Source organism: Chamaea fasciata, unplaced genomic scaffold (assembly GCF_029207755.1).
Source record: "Chamaea fasciata isolate MVZ Bird 193981 ecotype frontalis unplaced genomic scaffold, bChaFas1.0.hap1 SCAF_7, whole genome shotgun sequence".
NCBI lineage: Eukaryota > Metazoa > Chordata > Aves > Passeriformes > Sylviidae > Chamaea > Chamaea fasciata.
Window position 1 is genome coordinate 47062062 of NW_027094092.1, and position 22660 is coordinate 47084721.

General features: G+C 38.9%; 1 protein-coding gene across 1 annotated transcript in view; it reads left to right on the forward strand.

The window, feature by feature from the left end:
• SLC24A4 (solute carrier family 24 member 4) overlaps positions 1-22660 on the forward strand; it is an 86405-nt gene that overhangs the window by 46273 nt on the left and 17472 nt on the right. The window contains exons 3-12 of the mRNA XM_066188692.1: positions 5936-6012; positions 7209-7283; positions 9184-9268; positions 10858-10961; positions 11752-11826; positions 12831-12856; positions 13550-13603; positions 14660-14802; positions 19462-19631; positions 21549-21693. Coding sequence (XP_066044789.1) covers positions 5936-6012; positions 7209-7283; positions 9184-9268; positions 10858-10961; positions 11752-11826; positions 12831-12856; positions 13550-13603; positions 14660-14802; positions 19462-19631; positions 21549-21693 — 954 coding nt within the window. The remainder of the gene's footprint in view (positions 1-5935; positions 6013-7208; positions 7284-9183; positions 9269-10857; positions 10962-11751; positions 11827-12830; positions 12857-13549; positions 13604-14659; positions 14803-19461; positions 19632-21548; positions 21694-22660) is intronic.

Consider the following 22660-nt stretch of genomic DNA (forward strand, 5'->3'; position numbering starts at 1 on the left):
ACTGATGTCCGAAGTTAACAGTCAAGAGGTAGTACAATATAAACCATTCACATTATTCACGGTGTTTATTCAGTCCTGAGAAACAAAATTATTCTCCCAGAGCCTGGAAATGACATGTCGTATCTGATAAAGCTGCACCAGTGCTGGACCCTGGCAGTGTTTGAACTGCTTTGCCAGCCTTGGCTCAGAGTAGTGTAAACAGAGCTGAGGCAGTATGAATCAGCAGGTAAAAAAGGGGAGAAGGTGAAAATTATTTTAGTGCCCTGGTTTAGGAATGTGACGTGTAAAATAAAAGGGTTGGTGTCGATAGGTGGTGTTTTGAAGACTAGACACATTCTTTGTGGAAAACCAGTGTCCTAATAAAAGAAGATGTTAGAAGAGTTCAGATATCGTGTGAGTGGCTTGGATGCCAGGGAGGAAAAAACCAAACAAAACATGATTCCAAACCTTGGGAACCTTTTTGAGTTACTTTGAGGACAGAAAAACCATTAACACAAAGCGTAATACATGAAACGCTGCTCTCTGGTATGCGGATGCATCCTCGTGTTGTAATCCTTGTGTATTCTTGTGTCATCACGGAGTCCCTAGATCAGGAATTGGGATTTCATCATGCCTTTCAATTTTTTGGTTGATAGATAATGTGTTTTTGCATTGTTTGACGTTGACTTAATGAGTGAAAATACTTATCTTTTTTTATAAGAGACAAAAGAAACTCAGTGTAAGTCTAGGATTTAATAAGGTATTAATTCTACTTTTTATTGTAGCTAATCCAGTTTTGTATAGATACTTTCATAACTTCATACTGATGGGAAGAGAATTTTCAAGCTATCTCATAAATAATACCATTCTTTACAATCATACATTAAATGGATCTCATGGTTGAGAGTTGAGTCAGTTATTTGCTTCATAAGCTGTCAGTTTTCCATTGCACATATAATTGCACTTGGGAGTCCTCTTTTGGTTGAGCAATGCAAATTGAATTAATATACCAGAGAGATAAAATTTGCTCATTATTCTACTGTTTATGAGGTGAGGGGTATGGAGGAGGATGCTTAGTGTGCCTCTTGCCAGATGGTACTTTGCCTGCAAATAGAAAGTTTGATCTTCAGCATCACAGTTTTACATGGATGCACAAATGCTCTTGAAGAAGTTGGGTGGTGTTTCAGATAATTTCATTGCACTTCATTTGGATTACTGTTATTGCTCCCTTATTGTTGCTTAGGTAGTATAATCCATGAGACAAGTTTACTAAGGAGTTACCTCTACTAAAGGGTCCTTGCAGAATTTTTCAAATAAATGTATATTTCTTTGAATAAGCCATTTCTGATTTGCTGTAAGACTGCTGTCTAGGTTGGTATCCAGCAGAAGCTGAACTGAGCATGGGGGAAAACGCACAAGTCATCCTGCTACAGAGAACTGGAAACAGCTGTCTAATGGGAATAGGAGCTTAAAGCTTGATAACTCCTACTTTTTCCAGAGGGTGTCCAACATGATCAGTGAGCTATTTTTTATTCCTTCTTTGGCCCTTTTAAGACTTACATGTTACCGGCTTTCATGTTTAAATGCGCTTGCTGACTGTACCATTTTACTTCACCAACAATTTAGAGTTAAGGGCCTGTTAGCTTGTGGAAAAAAAAGAAAATCTTCAATGTACTATGGCACATTTATGCTATTCTAATGACTACTCAAATCCATTACATCCAATTTAGGAGCTATTATTGTAAAGGAGGTCTTTCATGTGACACATTTTATATTTGAGTAAACTGGTTTCACTGTGATGGTAAGATCTTTGGGTTTGACTTTGTTTCCAGCATTAATACTACATTACATAATTAAAGGCAATACTTTTCTATGAGCAAAAGCTATCTGCTATCCTTTTCTCAAGTACACAGTAACCATCACAATATTTACAGTGCACAGGTTGTGCAAGAGAATCAGCTGTATGTTATGTCATTCCCTGAGACTACCTACATTATCTGAGGTCACCACTGTCCTTCTGAGACTGTACCATTTCAGCACCTGAAGAAGTACGTGAAACATGACAGGGGTCTGAGCCTTTTGACATTCATGATAAAGAAAATGTGGGAGGATGCTTTCAAAGTTGCTAACCATCTTTCTGTAAAAATCTTCCTGGTGCACTGACTTTGAAGAGCAGTATGGGCTAAAGTCACAAATGTTTTAAAAGCAAGTGTAGTTCTAAAACTTACCTTATTCATTGCAACTCAGCTGATACTGGACCCTGACATTCAGGGAGATGTTGTTGGAAGGAGTGATCATTTTCTGACTTTCAATCAAATCTGCGGCAGATTAATACAGAATTATAAATCAGTGCAATTTGCATTTGTACTGAGTACCATGAAGTCTGTTGTAAATTCAACTCCTGTCACACAAACTGTTGACATTTTGCTGCTGACACCAGGTAATGATGCATCAATTCACCTGACAGGTACAAAGAAGCTCACTTCTGCACACAGTGATGGGTTTGTTCCCTGTCACTGAGGCACAACTGCATGTGTATGAGCACAACACCAAGCCTGGTGAAGATCAGGATCTGGAGTGTGAGAAGGGAATTGCACACAAGCAGAAATACACTTAAGTGCAGAGGTGCCTAAAGCTGTTTGCAGTGCTTAAACAAATGCCACAAACTTTAAATATTCAAGCTGGCTTGTGAATATGATTATTGAAGGGGTAAAAGTGGATGGATGTAATTCTGTCTTCTGTCTATCCTTCATCCCCTTACACATCCGTTCTGGGTGAGCCTGATGATCAGCAGGCCCTGAGTGCCAGTGTGAAGGGGCAGACATTGCAATCTGTAGCTGTAATGGGTCCTGGAGGGACTGAGGAGCAAGATGTAGGCATTAAAAGGGGCACTGAGCTTTTATGTACATCATGTGCCTAACCCCCTTCCTGCAAAGGCAGAGCTGATTGCACATAGCCTTCAAAAATCTACAGATCCATTTTCCCTGTGAGGAAAAATGTTGAGAGTTGTAGCAGGCTTGAACACTTAGCAGGTGTTAAGACTTGGCATGTTTGTTGTGAGTAAATCAACTGCTAATAAGGTGAAGAAATCACATGTCAAGGCAGGTTATAAAACCAGAGATCCACGTGGTTGTTGAGATGCTTGTCAGGCTTAGGGGATTCTGAAACTTAACTTTATTGGCAGCCTGCCTGTCAGAGTATGGGTAGGGCATGTGAGAACAATGCTCTCACGGTCCCAGAATTAATCCCTACCAGCCTACGTCAGGGCAGGTGTCACCAGCCTGCCGGGGTTGCCCCAGCTGCTTTGTGCCAGCTCTTTGCTCCAGAGCCGTGCAGGCAGCTTATGCTGTGCAGCTGCTCTTGTCTTCTGTTCTGAGGCATGCTCTTTGCATGCCTTATAGCTCTTTAGCCACAGACAGCTCAGCCAGAGCTTTTTATCAAAGGTAAATCATCCTTTCTGTCATGCCATAATCAAGGATTTTTTTATGTCCATGACTTGGAGAAGAAGGTGGTGGTGTCCCCTTCAAGTCCTAAGTGGATAAGCTGCTTTTGTTTCCCCACTCATTTAATGATTGGAGAGAGGGAACAAGCTACCAAATGATGGCAATTTCAATGTAGGCTCGGCTTTCTTGGTGCCCTCCCTTCCTCCTGGGTAAGATGAGCTGCAGGACCCATGAGTTTGCAACAGTACCAGCAGAATAAATATTTTTGTATTTCTATCTGGTTTTAAGATGATGGGTGTATGTTCCCCTCCTTTTTTTTGGCAAAGGTTAGCCCCATTAGATGTACTGCTCTTCATTTCATCTCCTTCTCCCATCTGTTCTGTCTCTTTTCAGTAGAAACCAAGGAGTTTTATCTCCCACTCAGGCAGCCAAATAACTCCATCTCCCATACATGAGAAAATATCTCTGTGTGAAGCAGAGCAGTGCCTTGCTGTGCGCACACATCAGATTGTACCACGAGGGCAGACTGCTCTCTCAAACTCTGATAATGTTGTATTCCCTCTGTCAGTTTATACAGATGAGGGAATGCCACTGCCCCCTTCAGTTAAGTGTTGTTGAATTCCCAGGCCTAAAATAGGACCTAAGGGAATCCAAACAGCTTTTTCCTGAGAAACCAGGTTATCACAGCGGTAGGTAAGAAAAGCAAATAGTTTAAAATACTAAAGCCATGATACAGCTAGTAAATAAAGAACAGCGCAGGTAGATAAGGCATACAGAATTTATAGATTTATAGACCTAACCTATGATTATTTGGATAATAAAGCCATAAAGACAGTAAATGTTTTTACAGTAAAACTCCATACTGTACCTTGAAACTCACTGGGTAGGTGGCCATGTCATTAAGGAAGATATCTTGCCTTCCAAGCTCCAGAGCTTTGTTTAATTTCCCTGACTTTTAAAGAATATTTTGAATTGTCTCATTGTGAGAAAGACTGCACACCATGAGTTCTTTGTAGAGAGGAGAATTATCTTTGAGAAAAGCTGTCTTCATGTTAATTCATGTAGTATTACCTCTGTGAGACAAGCAGGTATTTATTACAAGTAGTTATTTATTACTAATGCTGTTATCACCAGAATATACCGTTATCACTGTCTATGAATCAAGGCAGTTTCCAGTGAAGCTGCTTTGCTTTTGGTTTGTGACTAGATGTCTACACTTGGTTTTATTTTTTGGCTCTTACCTTTGATGTCCTCGGGACTTCTGATTTCCTATTTGGTATTAACTTCAGATAAGTAAAGTCACCTTAGAAAGATTAGAAAAAATGGTGATTTTTCTTCCTGTTTCTTAAAACTTCGGTTTATACTAACTTCACCAGTTTTAACATTGTACTGTGAATATTATACAGTCATCTGAATGAGATTACCAGGTAGATAATGGCTTTCCAGATGTCCCATCCAGTTTGCCACGTTAGGGGGCAGTGATATATTCTTTCTGCCATGTGGTGGCAGTAAGGGGATGGCACAAACACCTGTGATGGGAGGTGCACACCTTTGCATCCAATTATGTGAAAAGATCTGCCCCATGTTCAGGGTCCTGTTATCATTGCTAGAGACTCAGGCCAAGGCTCTGTTCTTTGCTGTCCAATGTGTATTGTCACAGCCACAGCTTGAATGGAGGAGACAGAGGATAAAATGGGGGTTGCAATGACAAAAGTAGTATGTGTGTCCTGAATATATCCATGTGGGCATGGTATTTTAACCAGTGATGTAAGAGCAACCGTCTTGTGTAAGATGCCAGCAGCTGTAGATGTGGATCTTTTCTCCCACAGGAGAAGTTTCCTTAATGCGTTTTTAGTTACTAACCACTTCAGATAATATTGGTTTTTAATAGGCAGAATTCATTAAAAACATGTGCTTTGTGTGCTTACTAATTTTTTACTATACATTATTTCATTTGGTAGAGAATAACTTCTCTGAAAAAGTTTTGCTTTTGTCACCTGATGTGACTGACAAGTAGTTCTTAAAACTGGTGGTATTTCAGTACTATTCCAGAAGAGTACTCCACTCTCGTGGAGGGAATGGTATTATATGGAGGGAATGGTATGATATGGAGGGAATGGTATTTTATTATACTAGATATTACTATGTTATTATATATAGCAGTGTATTACTACAAGGAACCTACTTGGCTGTTACATGCATGTATGCTTCTGTTGACATCTTAAAATGTTTACAAAACATCCAAATAGATTAAAGCATTGCAGATTGCTGCAATCTTGACCAATAGTTTGTGAATTATCCTGTACTGTATTCCTGTAAGTGTCAACTGTGATTACACAGTGTCTCAAAACTACAGAGCACTAAAGAAATTCTGAAGTGGCAAGCTGTAATGTAATACATCAGAAGAGGCACTTATGTTTGGTCATATGTTTCTACAGATGCTTCCTTATTTTTCATTCTTCTGTTTATACACGCTGTACATTTGTTTTTTAAAAAGTATGTTTTTCTTTCAGCCATTAATGAGTTTCCTGAAGATATATTTACAAATAAAGAACGCCAGCAAGGAGGAATTCTGCTTCATATCATTGCTGTAAGTTTTTCTCTACTGTGCTTTTTGTTTTCCTTTTGCGTTTCTTATTCTATTTTTTTATAAGATACTAATCATCATAGTGATCTTACTAAGTAGAGTTCTGTATATATCAACAAGTTTTTAATACTTTGTTTTGAGTATTTCTAATATGTCTAAATGAGTACAATTTCTTAAGAGGTAACACCTTGGGGACATGGTATAGTGGTGGACTTGGTATTGTTGGATTAACAGTTGAACTTGATGATCTTAAGGGTCTTTTCCAACCTAAATGATTCTATGACTCCATGATTTAAGAAAATGGTGGAAGTCTGAATTTGTAGTACCTATTCATTCATCTTCTTGGAGATAAAATCCTGGCAGAATGGATCACATGACTTGTATATCATGTTGTAAAGACAGAGTTTGGGATTCCTTCATTGATGACATTGAGCATGATGTGGAAGTTTCATGAGTCTCTTTCTTTTTTTTTGTGCTTCTATGCAATAGGTGCAATCATAATTTAAAAAAAACCCCAAACCAACCCTGAAGAAATACAGAAAATATCATGTGGAGTTTTATTTCCTATTGTATTAAAAACAAAGCAAGTGAGGCTTGCAGGCTCGTTTTTCATTCCCAGCTGCAGGAAAGTAAAGTATAGAGGAATTGTGTTTGATGGACAATAGCAGGATTAAGTCCACTCCATGGGCACAGCACACAAAGCTGCATAAGACAGTGGGAGAATCACATGTATGCAGGGAACCAGGATCATTTCTAAGTGTTTTGGTGCAGTGATCCATGGCCAGGGCCCATTTATTTCCAGGTGTATATTATTTCCTGAATATTGTTAATCAGCCTGGTTTTACTTTCTATTTAGTTACTTGGTCTGATAATTAGATAAAAATGTAGAGGAAGACTACCTAACTTTGTAGGTCTACCTGTTACTTTTTGTTATATGAAATCTGTCATGGCATCTTGTTCTGTCAAAGTGTGGTACCTTTCGTATGGGTCTGACAAACATCCTTGTTCTAAATGAGATCTTACATTCAAAAATCTGGTTTTATGTCATAAATTTATCAACAGGGAGATTTTTATTTGGAATGGAATAAAAATTGAAGCTGTATATTTCTGCTAGTTTGAATAAAAGTAGCATTGCCTTTTTTCATCTTTTCATGTACAGGAAAAATCTGAAGTATTCTTTGAATTTATTTTCTTTACAGGCTCTTTATATGTTTTATGCTTTGGCCATAGTATGTGATGACTTCTTTGTTCCATCCTTAGAGAAAATCTGTGAGGTATGTTTACAAACTTTATTACTATTTTAGAAATTTATTTAGAGAATATTATTTAGAGAATCAAAAATTTTGTATCATCATTGTTCAGAGTTCTTTCCTGTCAACTTTTTGGCTTCAGTCCTTTTCAAATGATTTGAGCTTCCATCAAAAAATGAACAAGTAGCCTGTGCAGTCTTGTTTCTTTGGCCACACTCAAGGAGAAGAAAATCAAAGATTTAATGAGATCAGATTGCAAAACCCACTCTTAAATACCTGAAGCATGTAACTAGGAGAGGTATGGGTTATGGATGAGTTTGGTTTATTATTGTGCTCCTTTTTTAAGAAGTAACTTGTGGAAAGATATAGGTAGAAAAGGTAATGTGGTGGCTACACAAATCTTATGGCACATCTACCACTGTGTCAGCAAGGAGAAAGGAAATATATGTGGTCCTAGGATAAAGTGGAAAAAAGAGAAAATGCATGAGAAAAGTATGTACCTTGGATATGGGATCAGAACTCATATTTTATATGAAAAAAAAAAAAGAAAAAAGTAATGTAATGCCTTTACATAATTTTTGAGAAGACTTTGCAAAATTACTGTAGGATTCTAATTGAGTTGATTGTGACTGAGGAGAATTTATACACGGCATGTATATGTTGTATTGAGTATGACTTTGGTGACCGAAATAAATACATAACACAAATGTAGATTTTAACTCCTTTTTAAAGGCAGAACAAAAATCTCATCTCCTTTGCTTTTAAATAAAAATAAGAGTGGCCTTTTTCTGAAAAACTCCTGGGGTTTTTTGTAGCTGGTTTAAAAGTCTGCATTGCTGTTGCTAAATGTACTAAATATCTGTAGGTGTTACTCAGAGTTGTAAGCTTACGGTTATCAGTAGAAGAACAAATAGAATAATAAGGGATGGGATCAGTAGTAGTAAAATACTCAGTTGGGATCTTTTCTCCCACTTTCCTGATGTTCTGTATTCAGCATGTACCTTAGACACCATATTTAAGTTATACCAGTTGGTTGTACCAATTACTGGTTACTGATCCTTCATAAAATCTTTGTATCTTATCTCATGTTCTGCTGAACATTTAAACAGCTACTAGGAGTTCAGATAGCACACTTAGGTTTGAGCTCCTGCCAGCAGTTCATTGTATGACTGGTAATAGATTATATTTGTGTTTATGTTTTGTCAAAGTGTGTAGGACGCCATTGTTATCAGCTTAAGATGTTATCAGACAAACTGCTTGAAAAATACAGGATTTTTTTGCTTCTTCTTTTGTCACTATTTACTTTTCTTTCCTTGAAAGAAAAATAATATGCTGAAGATGTGCCTCGAGACTCTGAAAAAGGAGAAAACTCCTCCATAAAACTATGTCTATAGTTCAAGGGAAAGATCTTCAGACCGCTAAATTGATGCAACCCACTTGTGCACCTGCATGTGTTTATGCTGGTCTGAGAACTCTAAGTTATCTATATCCTATTAGAGCTTAAGAGACCCCGTCATAAAAATAGATCTCTCTACCATACACAGGCCTCTCTGTGTGTAACTGGACTTCTGTGTCTAACTGAACTAATTTTATCTGTGTCAGCGGACTCACTTTTGATTAACACCGTTGAAAAGTGAAGCCAGAATCAAGCCTGCTCTTTGTAGGATTTATTCACAAAGGTTATATTTTTCTGTTGCTGATTTTCAGTTTTAAATTTTAGAAGCCCTAAGAGTTGGGGAATTGAATGACTGTGTTTAAAGTTATAGAAGTAAATTAAGGAAAACTATTTGAGATGTTTACAATCCTTTTGAATCTGCAGAGATACTTGTAAGCCACAATTGACTATTCATTTACATATATAACTATAGAACTCCACAATGTAAATACAGTAGCAGTGCTGAAAGTACTGATTGTGTTCTTCTAGAAACTACATCTGAGTGAAGATGTTGCTGGAGCCACATTCATGGCAGCAGGGAGCTCCACCCCAGAACTGTTTGCATCTGTTATAGGTATGGAGCCCACATACAAGCTTTTTTGAGATCTGCTGTTAAAAAATCAGCAGCAGATCAAGCACAGGTACCCATTCTTCTGACAATTTATAATCAGCAATTGCAGCTGTCAGGTAGTCTGTGGTTCATGGTATAATTAACTACTCAAAATATCTCATGAAACTGTGAGTCTTCTCTCAAAACACAGAGGGGAATGTCTGATTCTGAACGCAGGGCGCAAAAGAAGAGATTTATTAAAGTCCCTTGAGAAGTAATTTGATATATTTGGAAATAGATTAAGAGCAGCCCTGAGGAGAAAGACTTGGGGGTGTTGGATGATGAGAAGCTCATCATGGTCTGTCACTGTGCAGCCAGTGCACTTGCAGCACAGAAAACCAGCTGTATCCTGAGCTGCACCGAAAGCAGTGTGGCCAGCAGGTTGAGAGAGGTGATTCTGCCCCTCTGCTCCACTCTCATGAGATCCCCATCTAGAGGAAGAGACCTTTGAAGGTCGTCTACTTCAGCTGCCCTGCAGTGAGCAGTGACACTTCCAACTAAATCAGGTTGCTCAGAGCTCCATCCAACAAACCCTCAATGTTTCCAGTGGTTGGGCCATTTTTGTGCCAGCGTCTCACCACTCTCATTTTAAAAGATGTATTCTTTTTTTATCTAGTCTGAATCTTTTGGGATTTTATCTTTTTATTTAAAAGATTCATTCTTTTTATCTAGTCTGAATTTACCCTCTTTAAGTTTAAAACCATTGCTCCTTGTCCTAGGGGTCCTAAAAAGTTTGTCCTCTTTCCTGTAAGATCCCTTTAAGTGTTGAAAGGCTGTAACAGCGTCTCCTCAGAGCCGCCTCCTCTCCAGGATGAACAAACACGACTCCCTCAGCCTTTTCTCATAGGCAACCACCCCCACCACTGTCCTCAGCTCTCCCTCTGAGCAGCCCATAGCCCTTGATAGCAGCACTCCAGCTGTGGGATTTGTCCTACCAAATTTCAGTAATGTCAACTAGGTTGCAGTTTTCTAGCAGCAACAATGGCCTAAATTTGTTAAATCTTTAGTAAAGCCTTTGTGGGCTTTATCCCGACTGACATTTTTACAAACTTCAGGAAAATACTGTCCAAAGGAATGCACCATAACCTCTCATTCACCTTCTTGAAAAGCAGTGAGTGTAAGCCATTAGTGTTAGCCTTTCTCCCTTTAGAAATCAAGTAACTTTAGCAAAAGTTATCTGGTTACTCACCTTGGAGAAAGATTTCCGTGCTTTAAATAAAATCCATGCTTCTAATGTGATTGGAGATGTTTTATGCTCATTTGAATGGATTATTGCACAGCTAAAAACTAAGCTGTGAAACAGAGAATTTACTGGTGAACTAACTAGTTAAGTAATTATTTACTAGAAGTATATACGTGGAGGTTTTAAGCCACAGCTGGGGAGCTGCTAGCTAGACTAAAAGCACAAATTACTACACAGAGAAGTGAGTCTTAATTATGAAACATATTTTGGTTAATCTTTGAAACAGTCTCTACTTTACAAGTCATACATGTTCTGAGTGACCTAAAATTAGATGACAGAGGTAGTTATGTATGTTTTGCTCCCTCTGCAGGTGTATTTATCACTCATGGAGATGTAGGAGTTGGGACCATTGTTGGTTCAGCAGTTTTCAACATCCTCTGCATTGTTGGTGTTTGTGGGCTGTTTGCAGGACAGGTTAGTAAGAGACTTGTCTTTATATAGTTCAATTGCTTACAATTTAGGGGTTTCCAGGAGCATATATTAAAAAAACAAAACCAAAACCAAAAACAAAACAAAACAAAAAAACAAACCAAAAACAAACAAACAAACAAACAGAAGACAAAATCACAGACAAAAATGATGTTGTGATAAACCTCAGAGATTGGGAAGAATTTACAAGTAGTGAAAAAGTTTCCAAAAAGTTCAGCTGTAATGTCAGCACTCTAAACATGTAGCATACAGAGGAAACTGGTTCCTCTTCATACAATACTGTGTTTACAGTCAACTGGTCAGTGGCATCTGCTGATCCTTCATGGTACTGATGACAGTCAAAGAATCAGAGACAAAAGCATGAGATTGTCTCCATTTACTCAAAAGATGGCTAAACTGTTTATCATATTTTGTCAGGTAGTTAGTCAAATCTATCCGCAAACAAAAGGAACAAGGAACAATTGATTTGCTGCAGGACAGTGAATTGTACTTTACAATTGAAATTATGACCAAATCAAGTGTCACTAGTAAGAAATGTATTTCAATTATGGAAGTTTCTAAATGATTTTTATTACTGATGCTTATTATAGATCCATTGTTTAACAGACTGATACTTCTTCATGGTAGCATAAAACTGCATTTGCTTTCAGAATTGTTGCTAATAATAATAATTACTCTGCTCACACACTGAAGTTATTTTAAGATAGGAGCCCTTTTTTTGTTTGTTTTTGAAATTCCTTTTTTTTTTTTTGACTGAAGATGTGGTATTTTTCAGGTGGTTTGTCTCACCCAGTGGGCTGTGTTCCGGGATTCTGTATACTACACAATATCTGTGATCATTCTTATTATTGTAAGTAGTTCTCTTATCAGCTGCTGTGTTTCATTGCTTGAATTTTTGGAGGACCAGCCTGTTAACTATTGATGCACACTGACAAATAATTATTTTCCTAGCTAGTTCCGGTGACATCTGGAAGTGAGGGCTGAGCTCCACAATGTTGTATAAATATGAAAATTTTATACAGCCCCATGGAATATGTTCCCACCATGTCCATCAGTGTCCATTCATTTTGTACCTAGGGTTTGTAAAGTTCTGCAGGCTAGTAGGATACTGTTACGCAGTGCATATAGCACTCTCCTCAGACCCAGGAGACTGCCTGTTGTGGAGGTGAAAAAGTTTGAGCTACACATCTATTTCAAATAGAGAGGGTGGCTGTTTCTTTCTTCTACACAGTAATTTTATTTCAGATTCTGGTGAAGTTTTTCCTTGTAGAGCACAGGTGAGATACCACTTTTTTCATCTAGAGCAGTGCAGTTCCTGAATGTACACATTTAATGGGTCTGGTGGCAAGGCAGGGAAGAATCCACTTAGTCTGCATTTTGTAATACAAGTGGATCACTGCCTGTGTGTTCAGTAACAGCAGCTACACAGGGTGGAATAAAATATATATAACCACTTCACCCAAGAGGGAAGTAAAATGTCTGCCTGTTCTGCTAAAACTAGTCTAGCTGTTAGATGGACTCAAGAATTAAGTTTTTTTTAAATAAGTGATTTTGCTGCTGTCATTTGCATAGCATAGCATGTGGGTACATGAGTGTGTATCTGTCTTTCACATGCTTGCACCATTTCCCTTAATAGTACTTAAAACAGCCACTGACAGGGATACAGGCCTTGTTCACAAGGTTTGTATTTTGTGAGGGGCCCCATCCATACACTGTAAGTTCTGGTTAGAAAGGGTCAAAACTTGAGTAGGTCTGTCTGGATATGGCTGATACCTGCTGAAAAAATTTGACGGTTTTTTGAGATTGATCAGAGAAATGGTCAATTAATGTGTTCCCTTTTTTTCCTTCTTCTAGTTCATATATGATGAGAAAATAGAATGGTAAGTTGTGTAAACTATTCCATGCAGTCCTGTATTTGCCATGAGGCTCACCAGTAAATAGAGTTGTAGTGTAATTGGCTTTCATTCTACACACTGAGAGTATGAGCTGGATTGAACACTTAGGAAATCCTATGTATTTTGTTTGGACTTAGTTTTTATGACGACCATGGAAAACTAAAAGAAAATGTAAGAACCAGGAAGCATTAGGGAAATACATAAGCTCTGTGTAAGGCCTGAAGATTCCCATGTGCAGAGAGAGTCATCAGAACTCTTCTGCTCTGATTCTGGCTGTTAACAGTTATGGGGATGCCAGGTGTTCCAAACAACACTTCAGTGTGAATCCTAGTGGAAGATCATATGCACCTTCTAATGGTGCTCTCAGAGTGCCTGTCCCGTGCTTCAGCATTGAAATGACAAAAGGCCTTGGTGTTATGATCCTCAGAGGGTAGCTGTGGTTTCAGTCTGCATAGCATATTTCTGAAATACATGCATTGCATTTTATTTGCATGCTTAGTGAAACTTGAGAGTCGGCTTCCCCTCTCATTCTGCTGAGACACCATCTAATCTTAATGATGTGGTCCTGTGTGCGCAAATCTGACTTGTACCAGATGTTTAAGGCACACTCCTGCATAAAACTTGTGAAGCATACAGCTGTTTGAACGGCCTTCTAACACTTCTTTCTGTCTTTTTGAGGTGGGAGAGCCTTGTACTCATCATTATGTATTCATTCTACATACTTATCATGAAGTAAGTATTTCTCCTTACCTTTAGATGTTAACTGACCATCATTCTTTTGGTCTTGTTTTGTCCTTGGCCTTCCTGCCTGAGGGCAATACAGCCAGCTGTGTTTCTGTGTAAGATCTGTTGGGTTTTATGCTTAACCAGTTTAATTCTAGGTTTGTGCTCAATCAGCAGCAAATACTTCCATGCATCCTTTTCACAGTGCACAGAGGTAAAGTAGCTTTCAGAAAAGGTTGAGAAAAATGTCATTTATACAAAGGTATATGAAAAGTTTGCAGGGTACTCTGGATTGTAATCACAAATTGTGTCAGCTGTTATACATATTTTTTACTCCCTGGAGAACAAGGTCAAAGAGCATTAGACAGAGTGCTAAGCATGTATTTATCTTCAGACCGTCTCATACGAGGCTGTTTACTGACATCTTCTGTTGTGTCACTGCCTCTGACAGGAGAGTCAGGGGTCTGACTGTTACTGCAAGTGTCTGTGAGTCCGCCCTTCTATTGCAAGTTGCTTAGACTTATAGCCCTTGGTGCCTTCCCTTCACAAATCACCCTGTTGGAACTGCCTTTTCTCTTACATCAAGTCTTAGCACAGTTCATTAACAGCCCTCTTAGATCCCACCCTTGTGCTAAAATAGATATATGCTGTCTTTAGAAGGGTATGGTCAGCAGTCCCAGAAATGCTCAAAAACCCTCTCACAGGGAACACAGTACTGAAAGGAACAGTGAGATGAATTGTGAGCTGATGCAGGAGGAAAGAAGCTGCTGTATAGTGAATGTCCTGGCTCCAAAAACCACGGCTCCAGCGTTTTTGCCTTCACTAAATCTGCTCTAGTGTCATTTTGCAGTTTGCTGTATGTCATGAGAGATAGGTGCAGTCCTTGCTTTCCTATCAGCTTGCCACTGAGTTGGACAGTCCTTTCTGTTCACGTCCTGTTAGTTGTCAGAGAACATGCATCTAGGCTTTACTGCTTGCCTGCATTAGTAGTTCTCAGATGACTTAAAAGTTTGCCAAGAAAATGCAAAAATCCAACCTTTTTAGACCTTTCCTTTGCACTTTCAGGTACAACGTGAGGATGCAAAATTTCTTCACCCTTAAAAGCAAGAATGTTGGAAATGGTGACACAGTCAACAATGAGCTGGAAGATGGTAATAAATGTTATGCCTCTAGTTGTGATGACCCATCTATTCCATTACTATGGAAAGGTAAGGCTGAGCAGACAGGACTTGGAAAAAGTTCACAGGATATCCTTTTTGTTTCTTTAATGCGGATCAAAACAGCGTCGCTATTCAATCGTAAGCCTGGTTAACTTGGTAATTCAGCAGTCAGATTGCCACATTAAAAAAAAAGTGTTGAGTTTTTTTATATATTCTGAAAACAAGCTGCTTTGCACATTGGCACTTTTGCTGCCTTTTTATCTCCTGTTCAGTGATGAGCTACATCATTGTGAAAGAAATATATATATTTTTTTTTACCAGGAAAAAGGCAATTTTCACTTCAAAAATTAGTTTGGAATGAGAAGCTGAAATGTGGATGTTGAAGGAAAGGACATAGGCAGATCAGTGGGCAAGAGGGGTTACATGTTGAGTTCAGATCCTCAGAACACTGGTTTTCACATGCCTAAATAGTCTGTATACATCACCAGACACATATGTAAAATTGAAAAATACAGGTTCTTTGCTATTTGTGTCAGTCATAAAGGAAAGAGGATGGTATCCAGCTTCTGATACTGAAAGTAAGCAAAAATACCTGGGTATTTTTGGCTTGTTTTCTAATCCTGTTTTTATCTTTGTCTAATCCCTCTTCTCTTCCATTCTCTCTTTTCTCTGTAGAGCAAAATCATTCCACTTTCAAAGCACAGACCATGTGATTTAGTGACTTGGGCTGCTCTTAAAAAGTGAATTCTCCCCACTTTGTTCTTGGCAAACATCTCCCGTTCTAGGAGACTGAGCTTATTAGCAATGTCGGTAGCATTTGAAAGGTCCTCATTTAATAACAAATAATGCCCAACAGAAATTTAGAGCAAACTCAGAGAATCCCACTCTTTTCTGCTTTTTAGTGTTTAGGCTGGGATTTCTTTAGGGTAGGTATAGGTAGCTACAGGTTTATTCAGTGACAGCACACTGCTGCTTTGGTCCTAGGGAAGGTGTTTAGACAATACTCTTAAACTTTCTTCTCATAGGACATTGTAGCATAATTAAATGGTGGTGACTTTGAAATACTTTCATCTCGTTTTATAATGAACTTTTGGGAGCATTGGCTCTGATGCAGTGAGGTCTGTCACTTGGATGTAGATTTGTGTCCATGCAAGTTTTCGTAGATGCCTCCTACATGCAAGTTGAGACATGGGAGAAGGGTAATCCAGTTAAACACCGCAGATATTACTGGTTTTACTTTTGAGGAATTTGCTGAGTTCTGGTTCTGATGTTACTGGTTTTACTTTTGAGGAATTTGCTGAGTTCTGATGTAATCTCCCAGCAGCCTCTCCTCTCTGGCCCTTGTGGTAAAAAGACGATAGCACAGAGTGCTTGCCTGTCCACCTGCTTTCCTTTCCAAGGAAATGTGTAGATTATTGAATGCTTGTGAAGAGCATGCAGAAAAGAAGCAAGAAAGCTCCACTAGCAACTTTTCACATCAGATTTCTTTTCTGTTTTTCCTCAAAGATGCACTGATACTGCAGTTTCAGTCAGATTCCTTTTGCCTTCTCCAGCACTCATTACACAAATACATGCTGCATTGGAGGGACAATTGTTCAAAGAGTGAGAGTGTAGATACTGTCATAGGCAAACATGCCTGGGATGAGAAAGTACAGAAAGAAGAGATTAAGGATTTGGAGTGAGCAGTGGGAGGGGAGGATGGCAGCGTTGGTCTACCTGCTTTATGTGTTAAGATTCTGTCCTAGAAAACTATCACATGGCTGCCTCTAGCTTCTTCCCTCCTGTTCTCTTAAAATATGCCGTGACCCATCAGTGACTCCCTCTTAGTTGACACATGCTGGCTTCACAAGCTGAGCTGCATTTTCCCCAGCAGCAGCTTTCAGAAAGGAGCACTGCTAATAGCAAGGAGAGAACTGGGGCTGGCCTCTGCCTTGTTTTCAACCACTGGTTAGCAGCTTTTAGGATCCACCAAAAAAACCCTCCCTTGGCTTCACCAAGGTGTAGGTTTGACCTTAAACTCATTTTCCACAGGAGGAAAGCCTGATTACTCCCCATACGAGAACAGTTGCTTTGAGTGAGGAACTTTGTTTCCAGGAAGGATAGTCTGTTGCTCAGGGTGCAGGTAAAAAGTGTAACACTGCAAAACGCTTTTATGCTTGTGAGTTTCATTACTTTCAAGAGCTTCCTGTGGTACCATATAAAACCTTTTATCACTCAAGTTTCAGAAAGAAAAAAGAGAGATTTTGGCCATAAGAAAAATTTCATTTCAAGGGTGAGTTCTGCACACACAGTAAAGGCAAAATGGATGTACTTTGTGAATACTTCTCTAATTTTCAAAGAACAAATTTGTATTACCCTTGACTTTTATTATGTTGATGCAAATTTCCACCAGGTGGCATGGTTTGACCCCTGCCTGAAACCAGAAATGTGGGTTTCTGTGGGACTGAGTTTCAGAGCTAAAGTCATTGAGAAGCTTTCTGTTGATTTTGACAGGGTTATTGGTGATGAACCTTTGGTGATGAGCAGTAAGTTTGTTGGAAATAAAAGCTGTTCTCAGTAGATTTTTTTTAAGACATGCAGAAGGCTTTTCTCCTTTTCACATTTCTTGAAACAACTTTTAGGTGGAGTCCTTATTATATGGGGCTAAGGTATGTATTTTAACAGGCTAAGGGAGTCAAACTGAAAATAATAAGAGCAATGTGCCACAGTAAGCCAGAATAGCTGTTACTTATATATACATTTAGCATGAGGTATTCTACATCAGTGCTGAGTTTTTAATTATGGTACTTTTATCAAAGCTGAGCGTTTGCTCACTGTCTACACAGGGCTCTAAGAAACAGTTTCAGCGTAACTTTAGTGCTTCTATGTTTTTTATGTCCCTGTAAGATGAAGCATTTTGGTTAATCCTCTGGAGGAACTCACTTGGGAGCAGTTAATCTGATGAGACTGTTAATATCTGGCCTTTTTGCCTTACCAGCATTGCTGTCAAACATTTCTTTTTCTTTAACTAAAGCAAATGTACGACTTATGTAGTTGACTCCTGTTCTGTGAGGGCTGATTCCTAGGAAACCTGACTGGCTATATATTCCTTCACAGGAAAACTGCTACACACCAAGAGTCACAGGAGTGGATGAGCTCCTTTGCATCATCAGTCACAGTATTCAGCGAGGTTAATTTAGTTTAGGTGTTGGGATCGAGGAGGATAATTGCTCCTTTACATTTAGCAAATGTAAAATGATTACTAGTTCTGTTCTGTATTAGAGATGTTAAGCTGGAAGCAAGACTGCAGAGTGGATTCCTTGAGTAGGGCACATTTCTTTGTGAAACCAGAGGTCTCATATTTATGACACTTCAGGTGACCCCAGTGTACTCACTGAAACCATTTTAGTGAAACAAGGCAAGACACTCAAATGCTGAAGGGTAAAAGTTACAGATGTTTATTGGTGATTTACAGGGTTACTCTTTCTTTCTTGTTGAAGCATTATGGAGGATGTATTTCTTCAACTGCAAATATGCTAGAAGATACTTGAGACAGCAAAGCCTTTATTGCATGATGTGACTTAGATGCATGCATGGATCCAGTCTTCTTGAAAAACAAAAATATTTCAACACCGTAACAATGCAAAAGTAAAAATATAGACTTCTCTGTGTTTAGAACAGGTCCATTTTAATTCCACTGTTTGAGTTGAATGTTTTCTTAGATTTCCTTTGCTTCCTGACTGGAACCATGCACTAATTATCTTTCACTTCTACCTCCTAAATTCTCCTCCTCTTCCTAATGTAAGTAACAACACAAAAGGGGAGGGAGAGGGGGAGGCCAAGCTGAGCAAAGCAGAAAACAAGCAGCAAAAGAAATTTTAATGTACATAATATTTTATGTAATAATTAATATTTATTACAGTCATGTATGTATTTCCTGCCCTGCTTTCTAACACCACATGGGTATGTCTCCTGTCTGCTGAGCCTTGCTCTGCTTGCTGTGTGTAGTCTGTAGCATTTGTGAGAATATTGGTTTGTTGGTGAGCTCCTAAAGTCCCTGCCTGTACTTGTGTTGATTCCCAATAAAATTTTGTCTCTACATGTTCTTAACATGGTAGAATTTTGTTAACTTTGTAATTCTAAACTTGGTATGGGTTCCTTTATATTAACAAAGGCTTACTTATAGCATAGATTTGTTCTTGACAGTTGTTTTTTTTCATCCTTTCAAATCTTTTCATGTGAGAGATACTGGTAATATTCTGGGAAGGTAAAGTGAAGATTTCCCGGAGGAGGGAGCACAACATTAGGGCCATTTGGATGTGCAGCACCTTGATCCAATGGAATCGCTTTAGAGGTTTCAGGAGTGCTGTCTACACTGCCACAGTGCAAACACTTCTAGAGAAGGGGTACAAAACTCTAGTGGGACATAAGCAAAGAAAACTGGTACTACAGCATGAACAGCTGGGGAAAAACTGCTCCCACTAACCTGACAGTGGCTTGGTAACTACCTTAGTAGAGTGAGATCCCTTTCCAGCATGTGATCTAAACAAAGCGCACAACTGACGAGCAGATTCACCAGACTGCAGAAATATTAAAGGAAAATAACTCAAAAATTCAGGCATTCACATCAATATTTCCCCCACCTGGGCCTGAAAATACCTGAGTCTAGGTGATGGGATGCATGGTAAGGTCAATGACACTGCTAACTCTGTCCATTGTGGTCATTAGTGAAGGGGATACAGCAGTATGGCAAAAACAGTGTTGTGATGGTGGATGAGATCATCTGCTCCAGTCCTCCCAAATACCGGTTCCCTGAAGCTGGATTACGGATTATGATTACAAATAAATTTGGACCACGCACCAGAATGCGGATGGCAAGCCGACTCATCATTAATGAGGTACGTTCATTAGGAAAACAGAAAATGGCCGTGAGGCAGGGGGGTTACCCAAAAGCTGTGCTCAGAGTGATCCTGGAATTTATATTCTCCCATGTTCCTGCAGCTGGGATAGAACTATGTCTTTCTCAAGCAGCTCTATGGGAACAGATTTGAAGATTGATTCTCAACTAGTGATGCTGCCTGTTTTAATGGGAGAGCAGTCAAAAAGGAGAGACTATCTTATCCCCCTGACAGAAGATGTTTATTTCTCTGTGTGTGTGTGCATATGTGCACGTTTAGGTTTAGATATAGCAGAAGAACTGGTTTTGATTTTTACAAAAGTGGTCAGGTTAAAATAGGATAATGGACAAAGCAACCAAAATTCTTAAAAACTGCTCTTGTTGTATTAACACTTCAGGATCCCTTCAGAGATTTGCCTATCTCTTTAGTATTGACTGTAATCCTCAACTCAAAATAAAAATGGACCAAAATATTTTCATGAGGGGAGTTTGCTCTGGACAGTTTCAGTTATCTCTTACTTGTTACATTGTCACACTGTATATTGCTTGTTCCATACCCTGCAGCTGAAGTGGCAGGACTTGGCAAGTGAGGCTGTTCTGAGCTTGCTGAAGTACTAGGGGTGAAGTCTTTGGCCTACCAACTGTGGGTTTTATGAAGGCAGGATTTTATAGTTTGCTCCGACAATATCAAATATGAGAGGTATTTCCTCTGCCAAGTAAATAGATTTCAATATCATAACACAGTTCATGTGTTTAGCCAGCCTTATGAATACACAGTAAAAGAAAGCACCATTAATATATTTGTAACAAGAATCTAGTGAAATAGTGAAAGGTGTTATGGTCAGGAGGAAAAGATCAGATAGGGCACATGGCAACAGTTGACTCTGTAATCCTTGAAGTCAATTCATTGATCAGAGAGAAATTCTTAATGGCTGTGTGGATAGAAAGCTGACACTTGTCTCTTTCAGCATCTGCAAAAAACATTCTCCAAACTTGAGCATTTTGGATGTATGATCTTACGTATTCTCACTTATGTTTCACAAGTTTTGCAAAGGATTCTGATAAGATTTTTCTCTATTTTTCACTATAGTGTGTTGATACTGCTTTCAGAATTTTTTTTTTGCATGATGTGCAGTTATTTTATTTTTCAAGACATTTCAGAGGACTTGTTAGGAATTTGCTAGTTTGTCAGGAAAAGAGAACACTTATCAACCCTGAATTGCCTCATCTAATGAACTAAAAATATTTTTTTTAATATAAAAGTAAGAACTTACTGTTGCATCTAACATTCTCCAGTGCATGTTTTAAACCTATCCCTGTAACTGTTGTGCTGTGTATTGGAACTGCAGCAGTTCTTAGGCATGTTTGCAGGGCTAATTATGAGCTTCATGTACTTGGACAAGGGCAACAGGGATTAGTCTTGCTTTTGAAATTAAAAATAGGAAGTTCAAATTTACCTCAATAAATGGAGTTGAGAAGGAGGAAGAAGAGTTGGATCTGGAAAGGAAAACTCCTGGATAATGAGTCATTCATACGCCAATTCTAATTGTGCAGAGATGTCGAGTGTTACCATTTGATTATGGTGCTGTTGCTGGTTTGAGTGGGAACTGTTGAGTGAGAAGTTCTTTAGAATAGCCAGATTGGTTAAAACATGGTGTGGAACAACAAATATTACAACATTCTCCACCATGGCTTGAAAGGCTCCTGCCAGTAATTTTTGTGTGGATGGTTAACCTGGTGAAACCTGATGCCTGATGAAGACAGGTAGACCACTGGCAGGTTTGTTGTTCACTGGGAGGAAAGCTTTGAGGAGAAACTTCATGTCTTATGTGACTGGGACTGGACAGATTTCACAATGTAAATTGTGAACTATGAACTGCTTTCTGAACTATGGCAGTTTTGTGTTTTGACACTGCAGCGCCAGCGGTTGATCCAGTCTGCCAATGGCTCAAGCAAAGCACTTCAGAACAGGAGACAAGAGAATATTGAAAATGGAAACATCCCTGTGGGGAGCCAAGAGGAGGAAAATGAACAGGACAGTCTAACTCCATTTTCAGTGCCAGGTAAGGCTTACTTTCTAGATGTTTATAGAACTGAAAAAATAAGATATTTTAAATGCCAAACACTGGGTTGTAAGAAGGACAGGATATCTTGGGGGAGAGGAGGAAAGGGATTGGTTTCACTGAAGGATGGATTTGCTGACAGTAAAACTGGGCTGGAGGCTGGGTTTCTAAAAGCAGATCTTAGGAAAGTGTTTTGCAGTCATCATGGACAGCCATGGTAGAAGTACTGATTTGCCAGAGGTGAAGGGAAAGCAGGAAAGGGAAATTTAAATTGAACCATGTCAGAATGACCTGATGAGCACTGCACTAAGGTAATTTTGAAGTCAACAGTTAATAGTGACTTGCTGGAGATTGCTAGGTCAGAGGCACCTTGGTGTATAAATATATAAGAAATTGTTTTAGTGGCTGTAGCATGGGAGACTTCTTGGATGAAAAGTAAAAAATATATAGGGAGAGAAAGAGTGTTTAAAATTGTTAGAATAAGTGTATGCAATGGTATTCATCTTTTGAAATTTTTTTTTAAATTCTTTGGTGTAAAGAGCTATGTATAACCCACCTCTTGTGCTGGTGCCCTTGGCACATTGCAGGTTGACTCTTGCAGATGCTTTGGGGATTAGACAGCAGAGATTAGATCAGCCTTCGCAGACATGTAGTCTGTCACATAATTACTGTTTAACATCAGTATTGCTTGGCATGGATAAATACGACAGCAGTGAAAAAGAAGGGTTTTTCGTGTTTTATCTAATTTCTTAGCAATCCCATTGCTTCAGTTGCTATCATTGTAGAAGAAATGTTTGTGATTGAACAAGCATTGAGGCATACTATGTGAAGACTAGATGATACTGTGTGTGTTCCTGTGTTACTGTGCTCCCACAGGAGCTTCTTGCAGTCAGCAGTTATGGGTTGGAGTGAGGAATGGAAGCAAACTAATTCACTGAAGATAGGCCCATTTAGATGGGCTTCTGTT